This window comes from Pristis pectinata, chromosome 5 (assembly GCF_009764475.1).
Source record: "Pristis pectinata isolate sPriPec2 chromosome 5, sPriPec2.1.pri, whole genome shotgun sequence".
In the NCBI taxonomy this organism is placed as follows: domain Eukaryota; kingdom Metazoa; phylum Chordata; class Chondrichthyes; order Rhinopristiformes; family Pristidae; genus Pristis; species Pristis pectinata.
Window position 1 is genome coordinate 31,941,720 of NC_067409.1, and position 21,363 is coordinate 31,963,082.

The following is a 21,363-nucleotide window of genomic DNA, read 5'->3' on the forward strand; positions in this document are numbered from 1 at the left end:
GGAGATAGTCCAGTATCTGCCAATAAGCTATTTATAAGATAAGATATCTTTATTAGTCACATGTACATCGAAACACTCAGTGAAATGCATCTTTTGCGTAGAATGTTCTTGCGGGCTGCCCCCATGTTGGCTACTCTGTGCCTGCCCATGTTGAAGGCTCTGGTGTGCAGATTTCAGATTGTGCTGGAGATTCATTGTTAGGAGAATGGAGGATATATAGATTTATAGAGTTATACAGCAGGGAAGCAGGCCCTTTGGTCCATCTTGTCCATGCTGACTAAGATCCCTATCTAAGCTAATCCCATTTGCCTTCATTTGGCCCATCTAAACTTTCCCTATCCATGAATCTATCCAAATCTTTTACACTTTGTAATTATATCTGTCACTTCCTCTGCCAGCTCATTCCACATCCCCACCACCCTCTGTGTGAAAAAGGTTGCCTCTCAAGTCCTCTTTAAATCTTTCCCCTCTCATCTTAAACCTATGCCTTCTAGTTTTAGACCACTCCCTCCCACCCTGGGAGAAAGACTGTGACTATAGACCTGAGCTATGCTGCTCATAATTTGACATCATGCTGAAAGCACGCACCACCTGGCTCAAGAACAGCTTCTAAAGAATATTGAATGGTTCCCTAGTCTGATAAAATGGACTCTTGACCTCACCATCTACCTTGTTATGGCTTTGCAATATATTGTCTGCCTGCATTGCACTTTCTCTGCAACTGTAACAATTTATTCTGCATTCTGTTATTGTTTTCCCTTGTACTACATCAATGCACTAATGTGATGAAATGATCTGTATCGATGGCATGCAAAACAAAGATTTTCACAGTTCCTCAGTGCATGTAATGATCATAAACCAATTTACCAATAAACCCCTATAAGATCACCTCCCACTATTCTATGCTTCAAGGAAAACAGTCCCAGCCTATCCAGTCTCTCCTAATAACTCAAGCCCTCCAGTCCAGGCAACATCCTTGTGGATCTTTTCTGCATCCCCTCCAGCTTAACCACATCCTTCCTATAGTGTGGCGACCAGAAAATACTCCAAGTGCAGTCCAACCAACATCTGTACAAAATGTTGTATAGTATCAATGGAGCAAAAAACAGAGAAAATATTTTATTAGAAAGACTTTCTAAATGCCCCGCTACTACTTACTTAATTGTCAATTCCAGCATTCTGTCAGTTCCTGCTTTCTGCTTCCCGTTCTTTGTATTGGGGTGATGTACTCATGATTTTCCAGAACCTGGGGAATTTTGGAAGATCACAACCAATACTTCCACTGTCACTACAGCTGCTTCTTATGAGACCCAAGGATGCAGGCATTCAGTTCCAGGGGACTTGTCAGTCTTTAGTTGCATTGGTTTACCTAGTTACTACTTTTTCTCTTGTGAAAGGGTTTGTTTTGGGTTCATCCTTTCCTTTCTCCCTGAATTTTCTACAATAATTGTATGCTTTTTTAGTGTTTTTACACTAAAACAGTTGCAAAGATAGATGCAAACAACAGAATTGAGAAAATAGAAGTTTCATGATATGTAGAGATGAAGTAAGAGTGAAAGGTTTAGAGGCATAGAGTCATAGAGTTGTACGGCACAGAAATGCACCCTTCAGCCCACCACGTCCATACTGACCTTTTTGTTCTTCTACACTAATCCCGTTGGCCCATTGGTAGGGAGTTGCAGAAAGTTGGTCTGGTCTGACTGAAGTATGTATAAAAGACTGATTAGATAAGGAATTGCATTTGTCTAGAATTGAGAATCTAGCCTTTTAAATTATGTGTTAAGTAAAAAAGAGTTTTAGTTCTAAAGGAAACAAAGTGGAGAGATAATACAAATCGAAGAAGGTTCTAAGTGGGAAAAACTTGTATGAATTAGAAAGAATGAAACTGCATTTTAAGAACTTTCAAAGTTCCTGGTTTAAAACTAGTGCTCAGGATCAAAAACTTTGAAGTTATTTTCCATTAATCACAATAAATGGCAAGCAAGATTCATCAAAATGCCAACATTTCAAAACTCTGAATTTCCTCACCTCCCCCAACACCACCTCAACCCACCCCAGCTCCCCAAATCTTTCTTTCATTCTTTTTACAATCTTTGGTCTTTTAAAAGCTAAACAGTGCAAACTGTCTCTCTTCGTCTTTTAGTCTTGCCAGAGGAGAAACATAATGAACTACAAATAAATAAAAGATAATTTCCCACAGTTTCTTCCATTCAGTCTGTGGATATGGTTGCAGGACCAAAAGCGTAAGGGCTGCAGTAAAATAACACAGCCACCAGAAGGTTTATGCCATCCGAAGTTGTCTCCAGTTGATGAAGGACTGGGAAAGTAGACATCTGCTATAAACCAGTCGGCAGGTGTCAGCCATGCCTCAGGTGGTCACACATGTGGCAGAGTCAGAAGATGTTAGATTCAAGTCCAGTGCAGTATTGAGGGACAGCTCTAATGTTGGAGATGCTGCCTTTGGCATCAAACATTAAAGCAAGTCTGTCCTGTCAAGTACACCGAAGGAAATCTCATGGTGCAATTTGGAAGAACAGGAACCTCTTCCTTCTGACCCAGCCAATTTCTTTTCTTCAATCAATAGCTGATTGTGGGAACTTGCTGTGCACAGAGTGGCTGCTGTCTAACCTTAACCCTAACCCTTCTTTTACAACTGTGATCACCTTTGGGACACTTTGATATAGCACAATGATAGTTAAGTCTTTCTACTTTTGCATTAGTTGAGTACTCTATCCTTGTTAAATTCTGGAGATTACAGAGGGATATGTTAGTAATAATGAATGCTACAAAGATAAAAGATTGCACACTAAGCAACCAGTTACTTATCTGAAACAGTAAACTACAGTCAAGATCAATGAGTGCTTGAAACATAAGGCTGCTGACATTATAGTGAGCCCAAATGCACAGAAGCTGCCAAGCTGAGACTGGTCTAAAATAATTTACAAAATATTTAGTTACCACAGAAAAGATCAAACGATCTGTAAACAAAGATAAAGGGTTCCTGCATTCTTGAGTTCCTTCAGTCTAACAAAGTATCCCAAGCCAAAATAGTTTTACAGCATGCACTTTGGAAGGGTATAGAAGAGGTTGGAGTGTTCTCAATGCAACAGGTATGGGGATAGAGCAGGGAAGAGAGTTTGTTAACCTGACCAGGTTTCTGTTTGTAGCATGATGCTGACATGCTCTAACTCTGAGCAAAGCGGAGTGTTGGCAGTTACCTGTAGTCTGTTACCTGGGATACAGGTGTCCAGGGAAAATTGGAGATTGTGAGTTGACCAACCCTGAGCATGTTACATGGCGCAGGGGTTAGGTGTATGCAGTGCTGGCTCTGGGGTACTTGGGCATTGTTACATGTACATCACCCACGTAAGCATCTACACAGACTTTTTTTTGTTTGGATTTAAGGAATAGCCACAAGGGAGACGTTACACAACATAAACGAGACTCCATCCTGCTTCATTTTAAGATATTTTTTAGGACGGCCAAAGTTTTGGTTCAGAATTTTTTGTTGTTGTCGATGTTGAACAGGGAGCCATTACACCCTTGTGTAAAAATTACTTCTGTTAACTTGGAAATAGTCATGAGAGTGAACTGAATGGATTTATGAACGAACCTCTTTCCCAAACTTTCACGCGGGATTCAAAGGCTACATCTGTGGTTGTAAGTGTATAAATAGACAAAAACAATAAACAATCAGACAGTAAAATAAGGAGAATGCAATTGACTTGGAACACATAAAATAGCTAATCTAACAGTCAATTTATCTCAGCAGAAAAGGAGGCAGGAATAATAAGCTCTGAGCCTGTTGGGATAATTCCAAGGAATGTGGAGTGACGGGCAGCGATCCGTGCCGAGGTTGGCCACGGCTGGCGGCACCATTGGTCCAAAGCCGCTTTTTACCCGTGGTTGATACTCCGGTCAGCTTTGGTTCCATTTCTTGGCTGCACGACGTTGGAGCCACCTCACGGGTTCCCGGGAAAAGGCTGGGGAGTGAAATGCGGGGCGGGAGTTGCATCTGAAAGCGGACACACAAGAGTCTGGAACCTGGAGCGACACGCAAAGCGCCGGGGGAACTCAGCGGGACGAGCAGCAGCTGTGGGGTGGGTGGGTGGGGGAAGGGGTTGTCCACGTTTCAGGTCCAAACCCTGCATCAGGACTGACGCAGGACCCGAAACATGGACATTTCCTCCCCCCTCCACCCCCCGCAGATGCTGCTCGACCCACTGACTTGCTCCAGCAGATTGTTTGTTGCCTCCTAAAGTGTTGTTTTACCAACCTTTACCTGTCTCTACAGCAACACAAACAAAAACACCCTTGATCCCGATGCAGAATCGTTTCTAAGAAACCTAATTGCCTGCCCCTGCCGATGAGCCTGTCCCAGGAGCCGGCTCTCCCAGGGTCAGCCCTGTGCGGGTGCCGAGGGCGATGAAACTCCCCGGGCGCCTCCCCCGCTTCGCCCCTTCTCCGCCGGCCAAGGAGCTGCGGCGGAGGGAGGAGGCATTCCTGCTGGACTGTGTGGCGGTGAGCTCCATCTCCAGGGAACACAGCCGCTCGGCTCCCCGAGCGGGAAGCGTCATCCCCCCGTACAACCCGCAGACGGATCGCCATGCGGCCGCCTACTTTAGGACGACACCTCTCCTGCTACTGTTAAGGAAGACTGGCCAAGTAAGTGGACAGGTGGTTCCGGCTGTGGTTCACACTTGGCATCGGACCATTCAGCCCTCGAACCCGTTCCGCCACTCATCGGGACCAGGACTGATCCCATATTCCTCAACTGCCCTTTCCCCGTAACCCTGGATTCCTTTGCTGGATAGGAATCTATTTCAGCTCTAAATAGAGCCGTTCGATTCTGATATTAAAAAAACACCCAAGTGCCAGCCCGTGTGTCCAGGCGGATTTACGGGTCTGCATCGAGCAACTAGATTGTTGCAAATGAGCAGAGAGCGCAGTCTGGACTCTCGCGACTGAGTTTATTTAACTGCAGTTCAGACAATGATGTGATTCAGATTACAGCATCTCCTAGGATATTAACAAAGGGACATTAAATGGGTCACAAATGTCTAGATCATAATTTGATTGAATTCTATTGAGTTCTATGATTATGTTTTGCCAACGTTCCGCCTACAGGTTAAGGAAGTGGCGGTGGAAATGTTAATTGAGTATGTTATTCCCAAGGCGGGCGGTGGGACCTCGGTCCACGGCACGGTGGTCGATCGATTCCAGTTTCACGGAGATGCAGCCTGTTACCTGCGAGCAAGGAACAATAACGGAGCAGGTACTTGGGTAGAGGATTTGACGGGATTTACCCAACACACATTGGTTTGGCGGGACCCGTGTCGGGGGAGGGGAGTTCCTGCTCTTGGTCACACAATGATGTCTGACAGGGAGGGAGAGGATAGGGAAAGGGGCCGAATGTAAAACTAGATTCGGATTAAAGGCGGCGGTGACACATAAACAGGTATGAAAATGGCGAGGCAAAAGGATAAGATATCCGAAGAATTAAAATGTAGGAATGGTGGTGGAGACGGAGCTGGCAAAACTGGAAAGAATATTTCTTCCAACCTCCTGCTGGGAGGTTCAATGTGAAGACTTGTTTGACCCTTGGTGTACGGGCGGAATTCCCCCCGCGTCCTGCAGAGACCAGGAGATGTGTTTATCGTGTCCACGTCCCCGAGCTCCCCGTACCCAATGAATTATCCCAAAATAATCATTTCTTGGGCAGGCAGAATAGCTGTCCGTCTGAAATGCAAACGTCGGTTAAAACAAACATTAAGGAAAGCTGCCTCTGATTCCAATGTGTCCTTGGCAAATGTTATGTTTTGTTTTGAAAGAAGCATTAAGAGTCTCTCCGTGTTAGGTCACTCGGCAGATCAGGTTAAAGGGCATTCTCTCTTTCTCACTGGAATTAAGCCTGTATTTGGATACAACGGTCTCTATGGGTACAGACGGAACACGCCCACGCTGCGAAGACTCCCGTCATCTTTCGGCGTAACCACCCCGTCGCCTATTTATTGAACGTATCTGGCCGCGGTCGCTACTCCTTCACTCAACCAGGGCTTGGGTCAGCCCCAGTACCACCGGGGTCTTGCCTTTGTTTGGAGCGATGGTCTCATTAGCGGTTGTCTCGCTCTCGTCGATAGGGAGTTGTTCCCAATCTAAAGTACTAATAGATAAATCCGCTAGAATACCTCTCACTGTTTATAAAGGCCGTTGTTAAATTGCATTAGTTTGTCATATTTCCTGAATCTACCAAATGTTCCTTTCTAATAACTGTGTAGTGGATTTTTTGTTTTTAAAAACAGGAGTAAATGGTAAAGTGCAATCCGGAATGTCTATTTTTAACTGTCAATCTACCAAGAATTCGATTTAGATTGTGTTTCAATTGTATTGTGAATATACATGAGGTCTATTGTAATCTCATGGGAATAAATCCGGCGTCTGATCCTTGACCGTGCCTATCTTTATGTTTTCCATTCAGAGATCAGAAAATGTTGCAAATTACTAAACTCAATTGAAAACATACTTGCAATTGAACCGAAGACTGTCTAACCCCTTTCTAACTGCATAGCTGACGTTTAACATTTCCTCGACGTTTATGCAATGGTTGTAAAAATGATAGAAAAAGATGGATGGCAGCATTTTACTGCCTTTGCATTCCCCTGTGGTGAAAAGCTGTTAAACTCTAGTCAAACGAAGCATGGTGCACGGCTTTGTGAGGTTTTCTGTAGAAGGTCCATAACGTACGTTCGCACTTCCACCGCTGCCGATTGCAATTCATTCCAATGTATTGCATCCGTTTCCACTTGCTCCCGTCCTGTGTATGAACTTCAATTTGTTGGAAGTATACACATCGAAGAACTTCCCTCTTTCTATTAATTATTGTTATAAAGACCGAATATTTTTGTGTGTGTGCGTGAACTGAAGGGTGAGAATCGCTGGATGTCAAGGGAAAACTCCCGCTACTTTGGAGTAGTAGCGTGGCATCTTTTTACCCGTTTAACACCTCTTCCAAAAGACTGCACCTTCTAAACTGTATAATGTCCATATTAATAAAATTTGGGCATTGGTGTCAGCCGGTAGCATTGTGCTTATAGTTGGACTTGAACCCGCATTCTTGAGTCCTTATTGAGGGTCCCAGTAGGTGAGCTACAACTGATACAGGAGGTGGTAATGGGTCGAAGGAGATGGTGGTAGAATGCATGTATAGTCAACATAATTAAAACAATTTGACAATTTATGGAAAAATGAGGCAGAATGTTCAATATAACTTCTTTGCTTAAGAGGGAGTGGGTGTGTATCTGACCCTATTCTGCAGAAAAGATGTCACTGCACTGAAAGGCTGAAGAGGAGGTTTACCAAGATGTTGCAGGGACAGAAAAGTCTTACCTTTGAGGAGAGATTGGATAATCTGGGATGGTTTCCTTTGGAGCACAGTAGGGTGATGGGAGATTTAGCCAGAGTAAGCAGGACCTATTTCTCTTGGCAGAGGTGTCAGAAACCAAGGGACATAGATTTGAAAGTACTTAACGGAAGGATTAGAGCGGAGATGAGGAGATTTTTTTCAGCTGCAGGGTGGTGCAGGCAGAATCCTTTATCACATCTAAACAGTAGTAGTGCTACACAGATGGCGTGGAACTTGGAGAAAGGCTGGAAAGCTCTGTTTCAATTTACATGAATGAATATTTTCTCTGATTCTATGAAATGTAACCTATTTAGACAAATTTTATTAATACATATTCTGCCTTGTTCTGACTTTAGCTTCCAAATAACAAAAAGCTCCAAATAAAGATCTTATGCAATGAAATTAAGATACAGATAATTCACAATAGTTCAAGATAACCAGCATTTTAATGTATTAAATGACATTCATGAATTATGGAAATAAATATGTACAGTCAATCAAAACTGATTTTTAAATTATATATATTTATTCACATTATAAATTGCATAATTGTCCTTTAGCAAATGGGTTGCAGATTGGGAAATCTCTGGTTCTCTTTCGAACCAGGATATCACCGGCCTTTAAATGTGTTTGAATAAATGAAATCTAATTTATGTTTGGCCTTTTGAATACAGCAAGGAAATGTGATTATCTCAACAAATATCAACATATGAATTACACCTGCATCTACATGACTTATGAAAGTTGGGTGGTTGAGGCTGGAAAACTAGAGGTAAAACACAACAGAAAATAAAGGAAAATCAACAAACCTAGAAACTCACACCATTTAAGCAACTCAGAAGAGAAAAAGTAGCATTCTATGTGGGAATAGGTTTCAACAATTGATTCTCAAAATATCAACCTGTCTTACTGTTTTTATCTGTGTATATCTAGCATTTTCTTTTTTAAAATCTGTGAACTTTAAATAATTATTTGCAGAAAATAAAGTTACTAATATTAATTTAACACTAATTTCTTACATAAAAATGAAAGGATCTTTGCTTGAACTTTATGGAGTGTTTGGCCAATATCTGGTAACAAGCACTGGAGAATTTGCTCTCTGTTAAAAATACAATGAACATATGAGTGAATGCACCAAAGAGATGACTTACAATGAAAGCACTAGTGGCACCAATTTATATGATGGTACTGGAAACTCAATCTAGGTTAAACAAAGTATTATGTAACAATTTATTGTTTTGGAAATCACTGTATTGATTTGGGTTTGAAAGTTAATGCCACACTGTTGATGCAAAATCGATGTCCTGTGGGTTCTGGTCCATCATCAAACACATGCCCCAAGTGTGCATCACACTACATAATGAAGATAAAACAGAAAGTTCATTGTACCCTTCACATCATACAAAGAATACCTTCAATGCATTCTTAAAATGAGCATATTTAAATTTTTGTCAGGTGCTTACCCAGTTTAAACATGCATAATCTCATGGAGAGGGTTTACCAGCAAAACCCATGCCCTTTACTGTGCAGTGACATGAGCTGATACAGCAAACATTCAGAATCACTCTTTAATATAGCTGTATATATTAATCATGCAGTTTTAGAACTTATGTATAGCATTTCGCTAAATTCTATGAACATGCTGTACTGTACTTCCAAAAGATAAAATTGTGACCTTGACCACTTGATACTTTTATCAAGTAAACACTGAGGCAGCCTTTTTGAAACAAAATACATAAGTAAAACTACAGAATGTCTTTGTTTTTCTTTTAACAATTTCCTTCTCAGCATCAGCTCATTAGCAATTAACCATTATTTCCAATGAGTGGAAATAAAATATAGTTCAGCACAGGAGCCCATGATATCGTGCTGACCATAATGCCAATTCAAACTAATCCCATCTGCCTGGACATGGTCTATATTCCTCCATTTCCTGACTGTTCATGTGCCTGTCTAAATGCCTCGTAAATGTTGCTACTATATCTACTTCCACCACTTCCCTTGCAGTGTGTTCCAGGCATCTACCACTCACTCACTGTGTAAAAAAACTTGCTTCAAAATCTCCTTTCACATTAAAGCTCTAGCATTTGACATTTCCACCCTGGGAAAATGACTCTATCTACACTATCTGTGCCTCTCATAATTTTATATACTTCTATCAGGTCACCCCTCAGCCTCCAGTGAAAACAATCCAAGTTTATCCGACATCCTGGTGAACCTCTTCTGCACCCTCTCCAAAGCCTTCATATCCTTCCTGTAACTGCACAGAATACTCCAAATGTGGCCTAACCAAAGTTTTACACAGCTGCAACAAGACTTGGCAACTTTTATACTCAATGAATAATTGCTCCTGTTGATTTATATGGACAGTAAATTTGGTATTTTATCTGTGTCATGGAATGTTAACAAAGGATTGGCGAAATTCAATTCAGGTCATTTATATCTACCTTTTTGCAAATAACTTCAGTTCCAGTTGATCCCATGGAGTTGTCTGGACGACGCAGTACATTTGTATTGGATTCATCATTATTCACTGTGCCGTGGATTTGCCAGAAAGAAGGCCAACCGGTGCCAGAATCATACTTGCTTTCAGAGCTATTGTTAACCATTTAAAGTGCAACAAATTAATTAACACAGACACTATATCAATAAAGCACCTATTTTTTGTAAATTTCATCCAAACATATAAAAGTAATCCAAAAATGAGTACTGAATCTTCTGGAAATTAATCCAAGTTAAACATAACTTCTGCATCAGATAGTGTCTGGTAGTGTAAATCCAAATAAAAATAAAACTGCTGAAAATTTAAAATAAAAACAGAAAATACTGCAAATAATGAGTATTTCTAGCATTTTCCGTTTTTATGTTAGTGCGTGGTGGTGTACTGGCATTGTTACTGGACGTGTAATTCTAAATCCTGAACTAAAAATCAATGAGAATGAAAATTCAATTTGCCCCATTAGTTTGGGGCAAATTGAGCTCAGTTTAAAAAGTCTGGAAGCAGAGGCTGCTGTCTGTGAGGATATCCATGAAACTGTTGGATTATCATTTAAACCCCAATGATTCATCACATCCTTTACTGAAGGAAAGCTGCCACCTTTATCTATACTTGACTCCAACTCCACTCCAAGTTTAATGTAACAGACCTAACAAGGTGCTCAGATGCATTTAAACAGCTACCCAGCAGTTCCCTATTGGCCTACCACCATCCTCATCAACCATTCATTTACACTAATCTTACATTAATCTCATTTTTTATTCTCCCCCATTCTACCACTCACTTTTACACTCAGGGCAATTTACAGTGGTCAATTAACTTACCAACCTGCCTGACTTTGGGATATGGGAGGAAACCAGAGCATCCAGGGGAAAATTGCAGTCACAGGGAAAAACGTGCGAACTTCACATGGACAGCACCTGAGGTCAAGATTAAACTCAGGTCTCTTATGTTGTGAGGCAGTGGCTCTATTTGAAGAATGAATTAACAATACTCTAGATGCTCCAGGTGCTCTAGATGCTGTATTGTTATAGTTCAAGATCTATTTCTGATATTTCATGCAATTTTATAGCACAAAAGGAAACCATATGAGTCCTTATGCCTGCCAAGTGCACTGGGGAGAAAAACAATCCTTTTAGCCGCAATTCCATTCTCTTTCTTTATAATGCTAAATATTTATTTTTCAAATATTTATCCGCTCCTGATCTAGATTAATAACTTTGCATACAAAATGGTTTGCGTTAAGACAGTCATCTGTTAGCTAGCTGCACAAATAAATTTCAGCCTCTTCTGACATGGGTCTTACAGTTATGCCCTCTGGCTACTAACTTATCAATTGTTCTTTTTCAGGGACTTTTATCAACATTGAAGAGAATCATATTCAGTTAAGATGGATAGTGGTATGTAAATATCAAAGTAATGCTACTCCCTTTCAAGGGAGTTTTAAGTCAACCCTTATGTTCTGATAAGAAATGCCAACACAGAATTTTTTTTATAAGAGGACAAGAGGGTTCATTTCCTCTTTAGTTGTTCAAATACATCATAACACAGACTTGCATGAATGCACTGCTTATCATGTAACAAAGAATCCAAAACATTTCCAGAAACATAACAGGACCTCAACGCATAATGAACTGAAGAATATGAAGATGAAGGTTTCATCAGTGGGAAGAGTGGTACGGGCGGTGTGGGGGAAGTTTTTAATGATGGTCTTGAGGAAATCTGGTGGAGAGATACTGCAGTAAATTCCAGAGTGGATGGTTCAGGCAGCTAAAGCCATGGCTAGACATAATTAGCTGGTACACTTTTCTGTGTGCTATTTTTAATATAGTTCACCAACACTTGATAGCTCCTAAACTAGCTCACAGAGGAAAGCACATTAAGATTATTTGCAGATTTTGCCAATCTTCTTTCAAATGGAAATGTGTACGCATTGTGCATCTATCTATGACAAAGTCCTTGTACTGACCACTGATCTCCACAGCTCTCATCTCTGTACAATTTTGGCTTTCCCAGAGATTCCCAGTTTCTCTTCATCCCCCCTCCTGTTTAATTGTACTTATCCCTTCACAATGTATCTTGCCATTTATCAACTACTAGCTTTTCAGGACCTTCATTTTCGCTTGGTTTGTATTCACTTCCTCTATCTCTCCATTGAATTAACAGCAAGGCCAAAGGAAAGGTATAAGAACAGCAGATGTTCAAGAAAATCCTGAACTCTGTGTCGAAATATTAAATGAATACTAATCATCACCAATGACGTGTGTTCCCTTTGTAAGGAATTCAAAAGTTGCTTGTTTTATCTCTGGATTTTGAGAGATTTTCCAGAGTATTTGCAGTGGGGAGAATACAGTTTATAAATAAAAAAAGACTGAAACTAGAGAATGTTAAGAAAGATTATAGTTTATGATCAAGTGTTATGATACCACCAGCACATCTGGTTGATCAAAGTCATGCAGTTGACTTATTTTAGTTTGAAACAACTTCAAACATAAATAATAAAGTTAAATGAAGCAAACCACTGAAAGGAAATTAGATGAAATGGACTCATATTTTTAAATGTATTTATCTGCGAATATGATTCCCTTTAGAGCCAAGTGCTGATTCTGAAAATGGGGAGGAGCTGTCAAAAAACATAGGCTGCCAAATGTCACTGTAAAAAAAATCAGTATTTGTATCAGTTCTGCAAGTTGGTAACCCTGAATTGTGAATTTTTATTAATTTTTGGAAACTGCATTCTGAGATTCTATTCATTCCACCATGGAGCAATGGACTTGATCATTTATTACAGCCAGAGTGACATGGGAAACTGGGCTACATAACTCAATCTTATGTACTTATATTTCAAACTCACTGCCTTATCCTGTTCATATTTCATGGACCTAGAGGTTTGGTCAGGGCTCTTCTCATCATTATTGCCTCATTAAATCCTACCTCCAAGCCCTGTTAATATTCATGGACTGAAATACAGCTATGCCAGCTGGAACACTGATTTTAACATTATATATGACCCGTGAGACACTGATATGCACTTAAATTGCTTACAAGGACAAAAATCTGACTTAATGTACAGCTATTCCCATTAACCAGTTTTCAAAGAGTCATTTCAGTAAAAATACTTCCTGGTACACAAACCAACCAGTCATTTTGAAAGGTCTGAGATGCTGCCAGTAAGTGATGTCGGAGTGGGTATACAATTTTGTTTTGCTCTGGAATCTAACCTGAAAAGGACAGCATCACAGCATACACAATGGTACATGCCTTGCTCGGTATTATTCAGATGGATTCCACTGAAAGGCTGTAAAACCAATAAAAAAGACACTTAATAATGTTAAAAAATAAGTCAATCCACAGGTGAAAGATAAATTTAAATTTGCCCCTTTAAGTCAGGCGATTGTCAGGTACGCACACTAGAAACTTTGCTTATTCCCTTCCTCTCCCGTGGAGAGAGTCACTGGCTGATGGCTGGTGAAAAATAGACACATGACAAACGTGAATATGAACCAGTATCTTGCTGAAATCCAGAATAGTTGAAAATCGGGTCAGACTCAGCTGTGATGCTTTTCAAGGTTAAGTGACTTGCTGATGTACGCTGCCTAGATTAGTGCATGAGGTGCTTGGGTTCAGTACCAGAGTGCCGCAGTGCAGCACAATTAGAAAACTGGAAAATACTGAAGCTTTCATGACAGCAGCTGAAGAATCTCAAGATGGGGGAGGTCAAAGCAGAACTGATCAGGATATTAGAGCTGCCTGAGTAGCATAGATTAACCACGCCCTTCAGAACACATGATTTTATGACCTTTGACAGTTGCTAGTAGTTCCAGGGTAATGGCAGAGTATAGACTGACAACTGGCTGGGGAGAAATAAAATGAAACTCTAGGCAAGAAGTACTAATAGTCAGCATTGAATGAATGCCCATCCATATATCCAGTCATGAAATCTAGGAATATTAAGCAACTGAAGGAAACCACCAGTCAAAAATATAGGTATAAATCAAACTGCAAGTCACTGTCATTTATTAAGTAATACAACACTGGTATGTTGACGATGAAGGCATTTTCATTGTGCTTAATTCGTGGAATTTAGACACATTACCTGCTTTACATGCAAGTTTCATCCAATGTAAATTGGCTTTGTCAGGATAATAGGAAATTCAGATGAATCCCACCCAAAGTATTTATCCGTCTTTTCCTGATGCTGTTTACCTCCAACGTTCTTAGTTCTGACTTCAGTGTTCCCTTATCTACAACAGGCAACTGTTATGGATTGAGAACTCTCACTAGATGAAGTTTTGAGATGATAATTCTGTTGCAATTCATTCTCCGGTTTGAACAATAATTTGCATTAATGTAGCAATTTTAATGTGGAATAAAAATCCCACAGTTCAGAGGCAGAATTTGAAGAAAAGTCAACAAGCTTTTGATGACTGATAGTGGGATGAAAGAGAAATCCTTAATTGCAGAATGCTTAACTCAGAAGTCCACAAGGAAGATGCCATATGATTCCCAGTAATTTTAGAAATTAACCAGAATAAATAAGGATAGTGAAAGCGGGGCGATATTTCAGCATGGAACTTTAGTACCAAGTCTCGGTGAATTGCAAAAGTCACTGCAGCAGAGCTTGACATTTATTTCTGATTTTTATCAAAATTACTGGGAAACCAACCTTGAAATCAGCTGAGCAAATTTAGAACTAAAAGCAGAGAACACCTGGCAGGTCAGGCAGCATCTGTGGAAAGCAAAACAGTAGATGTTTCAGGTCCAAACCACTTCGTCAGAACTGGGAATAAGAGAAGACAATTTAATTTTTGGTAACAGAGAAGGTGGAGGAGGGATAGGTAGAAAAAAGGGAATATCTCTGCGGGGTGAGACCAAATGAGTTAGTGTAGCAGTTAGAGTGGCAGTCAGCAGCACATCATGCTTCTTTGTCTGTGTAATGTGTTAGTAATAGCAAGGCCATGTGACATTCCCAGCAGGCCAAACTATATAGACATGGCTAATTCTGATCCAGACAGAAAGGAAAGAATAAGTTACCTAAAGCTGGAGGATTCGACATTGAGTCCTGAAGGCAGCGATGTGCCCAAATGGAGGTTGAGGTGCTGTTCCTCAAGCTTGTTTTGGGTATCATTGTAACTCTGCAGGAGGCCTCAAACTGATAGGTCAGAGTGGGATGGGGAATTAAAGTGGCAAAGAAACCGAAGTTCAAAGATCACTCCTGCAGAAACAGCACAGGCGTTCTGCAAAGCGATTGGATGGTGGGAATAGGTGAAAGATAGGTGTTGAATCTCCTGTGGTTGCATGGGAAATTGCCATAAAGTGGGAACTGGTTGCTGGGGATGGAAAAACAGAACAGGGAGTCATGTGGGGAGTGATCCATGTAAAGTGCTGAAGGGGGTGGAGAGGGGGATACAGTATGTGTCTGGTGGTGGAATTTCATTGGAGCTGGCAAAAATTGTGAAGGATGATCTGTTGAATGTGGATGCTGGTGGGATGGAAGGTCAGGACTAGGGGATCTCTGTTCTTGCTCTGTCTAGGAGGTGAGGGGTGGAGAGCAGAGGTATGGGAAATAGTTGAGATTTAAGATGAGCCAATTTACATTCACACAAGTTGCCACTTTAGACCAGAGAAAGAGATATTGTACTTGTAAAAAGATACTGGAAAATGAAAAAGTATTCAAGGTATGGATTATTAGAGGGTGGATCTTTACTGTATATAGCTTAACTAGTTTTCATTGGAGAGAAAATTAAAAGAGGCATATATGCCCATGCTCCTTAATTCATCTGTTAAAATTATTGTATCATTCAGCTCAGATAAAAGAAAGGAGGTTTGTAATTTGAGGGAAAAATGATATAATAACATGAGAGCATAAGAATTAGAAGAGGACTAAACAATTTAGCCGCTCATGCCTGCTCTGTCATTCAGTATGATTGTGGCTGATCTTTCAGCTCAGTGCCACTATCCTGTATTAACCCCGTATTCCTTGATTCCCTCAACATCCAAAAATCTAGTGAATGTCTGATAGCTTAATTTATAGTATGGGATGAGCAGTTGTGACTGCCATTTTTGCAGAAGAATATCGTTTTTAAAGTCTGCCTCTGCAAATGCAGGCAAAACACACCTTAAAAAAATAGTAGTGAAATCAAACCCACACAGTAGCAGGTGACTTTACAAATTTAAAAGCATCAATGCTGAGTCATTTTCATTCTCCTCAGTCTCTAATAGTTGCCATGCACAAACAAAATGTGGGATCCTTGTGGTGAGGTGATTGATATTCACATATGGCTGCTGCTAATTATGAAAATAAGGAAGCAAGAATCAATTTCTTCAGAATATCTCAAGCGACTTTAATGATTTTGTTGAGTAGGCACATGTGGAATCCAAGGTCTGTCAGTGAGGCCCAACACAGCACAATGTGGTCAGCAGTCCTGGTGCTGTAGATTTGAAGACTGATTATTGGACAAGGACTTGGGACAACTCCAGTCTTGCAGTGAATTGTCGTGGGTCTTTTGCATCCACCTAAGCAGTCAGAAGGCCTTGAATGCAAAATTACAGATTACCACTAGGAATGGAGAAGAATAGCTTCAAGAAAGACTGGATAGGCTGGGTTTGTATTCTTCAGAAGAGTGGAAGTTAAGGAGAAATATAACTGAGGGCATAAAATTACAAGAGGCCTGGATAGGATGAATATGAAGGACTGAAAAACACCATATCACAAATGAGTGGAAATAAGGCAGAAAGAACTGTGAAATTATAATTAAAGGACAATCAGTTAGGGACCACCAAGACGAACTATTGAAATTCAGAATTTCAGTTTTTTTTATTCCATGAAAAGTTAGATTTAATATTCTTACCACTTTGAAAGGCACAATTACTACAAGGGAAACAGAATGGGAGTAAATGTTGAAGCAGCGCATTTAATGTTCACCTCCAGATATATGAACACTAAAATCTAGGTTGACACTTCTAGGTGCTGCACAGCTGGTAGTGTCATTTTTGAATGAGACATTAAACAGAGGTCCCACCAGCTCTCTCAGCGCTATTTAAAAGTTGACCTATGGAGTTTTCATCAGTGTCCTCATCAATATTTATCACTGAATGAACAGCAATAAAACTTAATCATCTGCTTAGTATTACATCGATTTCTGTGGGACATGGCTCTCTGCAAACTGTCTGCTATAGTTCCTGCATTAGAGCATTGATTACACTTCAAAAGTACTTAACTAGCTGCACAGCATGCTGTGCTTCTGAACTCCCAAAAGGAATGCATTAGGCACAACAGAATTGCATGTCTTACTTTTGTAGCTTTAGAATATTTTTGGTTCTTACCTGAAATGTCATTTAAGAACCCAACAGTTTATTTGATATTATAAATCTCTCAGTAACACAATCAATAATACATGTTCGACTATGGAATGTGTAAACCAAATGATCAATCTAGACTCTTATAACCCTTGCAAACTATTTCTAATGGTAGAATTACATTAGGAAATTTTTCTGTTGCAGTACCCAGTTTTATTTTCAGCTTTTTTTTATATGTGTAACGGTACCTTGCTCAGTGCTCAGGATACATTCCAAGGAACAAGCATGCTAATAGAATCGGCACTAAAAGTGGTCGTTATTGCATCGTACATATATAGAGATGTGCTACCAACTGTGGTACTGTGCTGGGAACCTGGTGTGAATCTTACAATGAATTGCTCCATGCCTGGTGTGTAGAGGTTGCCTGTGAAGACAGGTGTTGGGTAGGCTGGGGGAAGTGGTGCGACCGTTCAGGCATGGGGCTCAGGACGGCACCCTAGCTGGTGAGATAAGTGTGGACCATTGGAAGGGACTGGCATCACCAGCTCCATATGTTGACAAACCGCTCAGATGCTATGGTCTCCTTCATCACCTCCTGTTAGATGTGATAGGAGCTACTGTCTCTTTGTTTGGCTGCACAGCTTTCCCCAATCTGGAGAATTCTCTACAGTAACAAGGTCAAAGACAATCAGTCCACACAGGCAGCCTCTCCACACCGAGCCACTGGGAGATTCTGTGCCGGGGCAGTACCAGTAGTGAAACCAGAGATTCACACCAGGTTGCTGGCACTGCAGCATGTGGTCTGAGCAGATGTATTTTAATGTAAGGGGGTATGTACCTGTGAGTATTCAGACTGGAGAACCAAGAGAGCTATAACAAATCACCACTCTGCAGGGTAGAGCTAAGTGGGGTTCCTACAGTGCAAGACTGCAAATGAGTGACCAAACAAAAAAGTTAAGTCCACCGCATAAATATCTCTCAACTCAACCCTGTCAGATAGTGTTTAATGTTTTTAACAGCGATTTTTCAGAACTTAGAGCTAGAGCTGGCCTAATACTTCAGATCCAGCTTAAGAAACACACTCACCAGTTCTGTCCCCTTTTCTCGAGTGATGAAGTATTGCTCTGGGGTGAGCTTCTTTTGCCAATCAACATTTACGGTCGTTTCATCATATCGGGTCAGTGATCTCAAACCTACATAAAAATAAACAAGGAATAAATGCTATTCTTAAGGTACTTGATAAAAAGAAAAGCAGCCACAATGCTTATAATGTGGTTTAATCTTGAATATTCAAATTTCAAATCTATCTCCCATTGCTGCCAAGAGCAGAGAATGGCAAAAGGAACTGAATAAGATGGAACTTAACCATGCTGGTAAATTTAAAGAAAATTGTTTTATATATCTTAGTGATTACACATCTGCCAATGGAACATGTGCAGATTCTTCAGCACTGTCAACACCATATGCCCAAACACCCAAGGCCCATGCCACGGAGAGGCAACAATGGAGATAAACTTCTCAAGGATAGAGAGGCAGTTAATGCTCACTGGAAGAAGCGGCGAAGACTTCCACAACCATGACTCTTTCCTTCATGGGTTTACTTGGTTCCATCGCACAGCCAGCTACACTTCTGAACGATGATAACTAGATTGCACTGTAACAGTGTAGATTAAATAAAAGATCTGAAAAGATTAAGTGAACGGGCAAAACTCTTTCAAATGGATATCATTACAATTACATGCAAGGTCACCCACCTTTGACCTGAAATAGATAGGTGAGAGTACTTTCTAAATGGCAAAAATGGAATGTTGAAGCTTGGGGATCCAGGCACGAGGATCATGGACCAGCTGGAAAAATTAACCAGAATGGTAAATGGAATATTAGCTTTTATCTCCAGAAGTTCAGAGCACAGGAAGCTAGAGCTCATGCAGCAGCATACAAAGCTCTAACTTAAGCATATCTGGACTAACATGTCCAAGTCATGCTGGAAGGATACTGCCCTTAGAGGGAGGTCAGTGTATATTTGTTACCTCCAAGGATGAAACTATGCAAACATGACATTTTAAAAAAGATTAAAAAGAGATTTGATTTTTTTTTCAAATTGTTGAGGGGGCTGAAAGGGTAAATGTAAAGAGTCTCGGGCATCTAGGACAAGAGGGAATAGTTCAATAATTAGAGCCAGGGTTTTTGGAAGTGCAGTCTGGAACCTACACAGAAAGGCTGGTAGAAAGCTGGCCATGGTATCACTGAATGGCAGAAGCACTTCAAGGAGAAAATGGCCCTCTCTGGTTCCTGTCCCTGACATGAAGTAATTCTGATAAATATCCACATTTGTTCATGTGGATATTCCACTAGGGCAGGAATCACTTGGCTGACTTCTGCATTAAGTACCCCAGTTGCTTACTGTATGCAGTGGTGGGTGGCAGGTGGTATGGTTAGCCCTTCATATAGATGGCTTGGTGCACTGTAACTTGATCTGCTGGGTATCCTCCCCTTCAAAAAATAGACATATAAGAAAAACTGTGTTTATGCTTTCAACCTATGTGCAAAAACTGTTCACTGGGCATTGGTAAAAATATCCCAAAGCTTAATCCATGAAAACATCTTGCTCAAAAGTAATTGAAGATTAAGCCTTAGAGGATGCCCACACTATTGTACTTTCCAGAATGTTACACTCCTATTTTCAATAAGGATCTTTTGTGCCAAGTTGGCTTTGGATATGTTGGTCTGGTTGTTTGAAACTGCACTTCAACTCCCACAAAACTCTAACTTGACGTCATGTGCAAAATTGTTTTAGATCTCAGAGCAATTGAAACTCTCACTCCGAGTTAAATGAATCAGGGTGTATCTCATTGTACTCTCATAATTTTAATGGCATTGAACTTTCTCCAGAGCAGGGACCTGTCAAACGTAACCAAACAACATAAACTGAGTCTGTCTGGCACAGAACGTGGTCTTATGCCTCACCTTGATGGTGTGACCTGGCATTTTGCAGCCAATGAATCATAGGCAAATATACACTGCATGGGAAGGTGGCAGCTAATTCGCGCCAGGCAAATCGTTTGAACTCAGTTAAATGACAGGAGGCGAACTGAATCATGCTAAGGGATCTTTCACACCCACTTGAAAGAGAAGTTAACAATTTGTATTTATAAAGTGTCTATTACGTGGTAGAATGCCGCAAGGTGCTGAACAGACGGGCAGTGTGATGTTTGACAGTACCTGCGATGTGCTAACCCAGACGATCTGTAACCAGGAACCTGAATTTCCACCATGCTAACTAAACGCCAAGCAATATTCCACGCTTACAGTTAAAACACATGATGGCTCTCTTTGTTGTTACCATATTTCTGACCATCGTGACTGTTTCTACGCAACAACATAAAGATCAGGTTGAATGAGAAAGGAAACAAACGGTGTTTTGACCTTCTATCAGGATCAATGTTTGCACTTCAAACGTCAAACCATTTTGTTTTGCAAATTCTTTCAAATCTGCGTTAAAAAAAGCCCAAACATTTCAAATTGGACTCCTGTCAGATGCACTTGTTTGAATTTAACCACACTTGCAGAGCTTTCCCTTAGGGAAAAAAAATCCTAAATCCTCTCGCAGGCTGTCGCCAGGACATCCTAGACTGCCACTTTGGGCGGCAGAACAAGCAGGCATGCGATCACGTTACAGCCCTTGAAATAATGCACTGCACCGATCTTCGGCTTCTGCTTCGATCATTAAACTTTATGACCAAGAAGAGAGAACAAACACCGCGTTACTGGAGCAGCTACATTCTCAACCTCGGGATCATCCTTATCTGTAACGAGTATTCATCGCAACACGCTGTCCAGTCGTTTTTTACTCACTGGAACAACTCCCCCGGAAACACCAGATGTGCATACTGAGCACCGTGGAAATTTCCACTCAGACCTCAGCTCAGAGACACCGGCTGATAGTTACCGCTGTGGAACCCAAGCCCTGCTCCACTCACCCGCCTTTGCATGGACACGTCGTGGCCACTGAAAACTCTTCGGTGCAATGACGGCCTTGGGAAAATTTGCCTTGAGGAAGACTTTGGAGAAACGAGCGACAAACCGAGCCATTTTTCACGCCGTTGATCGATACTGCGCCGTAGACGGGAGACCTCCCTCCCAGCGCTTCCTTCTAACTGCCTGA

At 40.9% G+C, this 21,363-nt stretch overlaps 1 protein-coding gene across 2 annotated transcripts; it reads right to left on the reverse strand.

The window, feature by feature from the left end:
• Nucleotides 1–7,831: 7,831 nt before the first annotated feature.
• On the reverse strand, nucleotides 7,832–21,363 carry msrb2 (methionine sulfoxide reductase B2). 2 transcript variants are annotated; one of them, XM_052016569.1, is made up of 7 exons: nucleotides 20,625–20,660; nucleotides 18,953–19,045; nucleotides 18,746–18,852; nucleotides 18,285–18,391; nucleotides 13,121–13,197; nucleotides 9,850–9,997; nucleotides 7,914–8,755 (listed from the first exon to the last, which is right to left on the reverse strand). In XM_052016569.1, the coding sequence occupies exons 3-7, from the start codon at nucleotides 18,807–18,809 to the stop codon at nucleotides 8,648–8,650; spliced, it is 504 nt and encodes a 167-aa protein (XP_051872529.1). In that variant the 5' UTR covers nucleotides 18,810–18,852; nucleotides 18,953–19,045; nucleotides 20,625–20,660; the 3' UTR covers nucleotides 7,914–8,647. The 2 variants fall into 2 exon arrangements, with proteins under 2 accessions (XP_051872528.1, XP_051872529.1); XM_052016568.1 differs by lacking the exons at nucleotides 18,746–18,852; nucleotides 18,953–19,045; nucleotides 20,625–20,660 and adding an exon at nucleotides 21,179–21,363 and having other exon boundaries at nucleotides 7,832–8,755.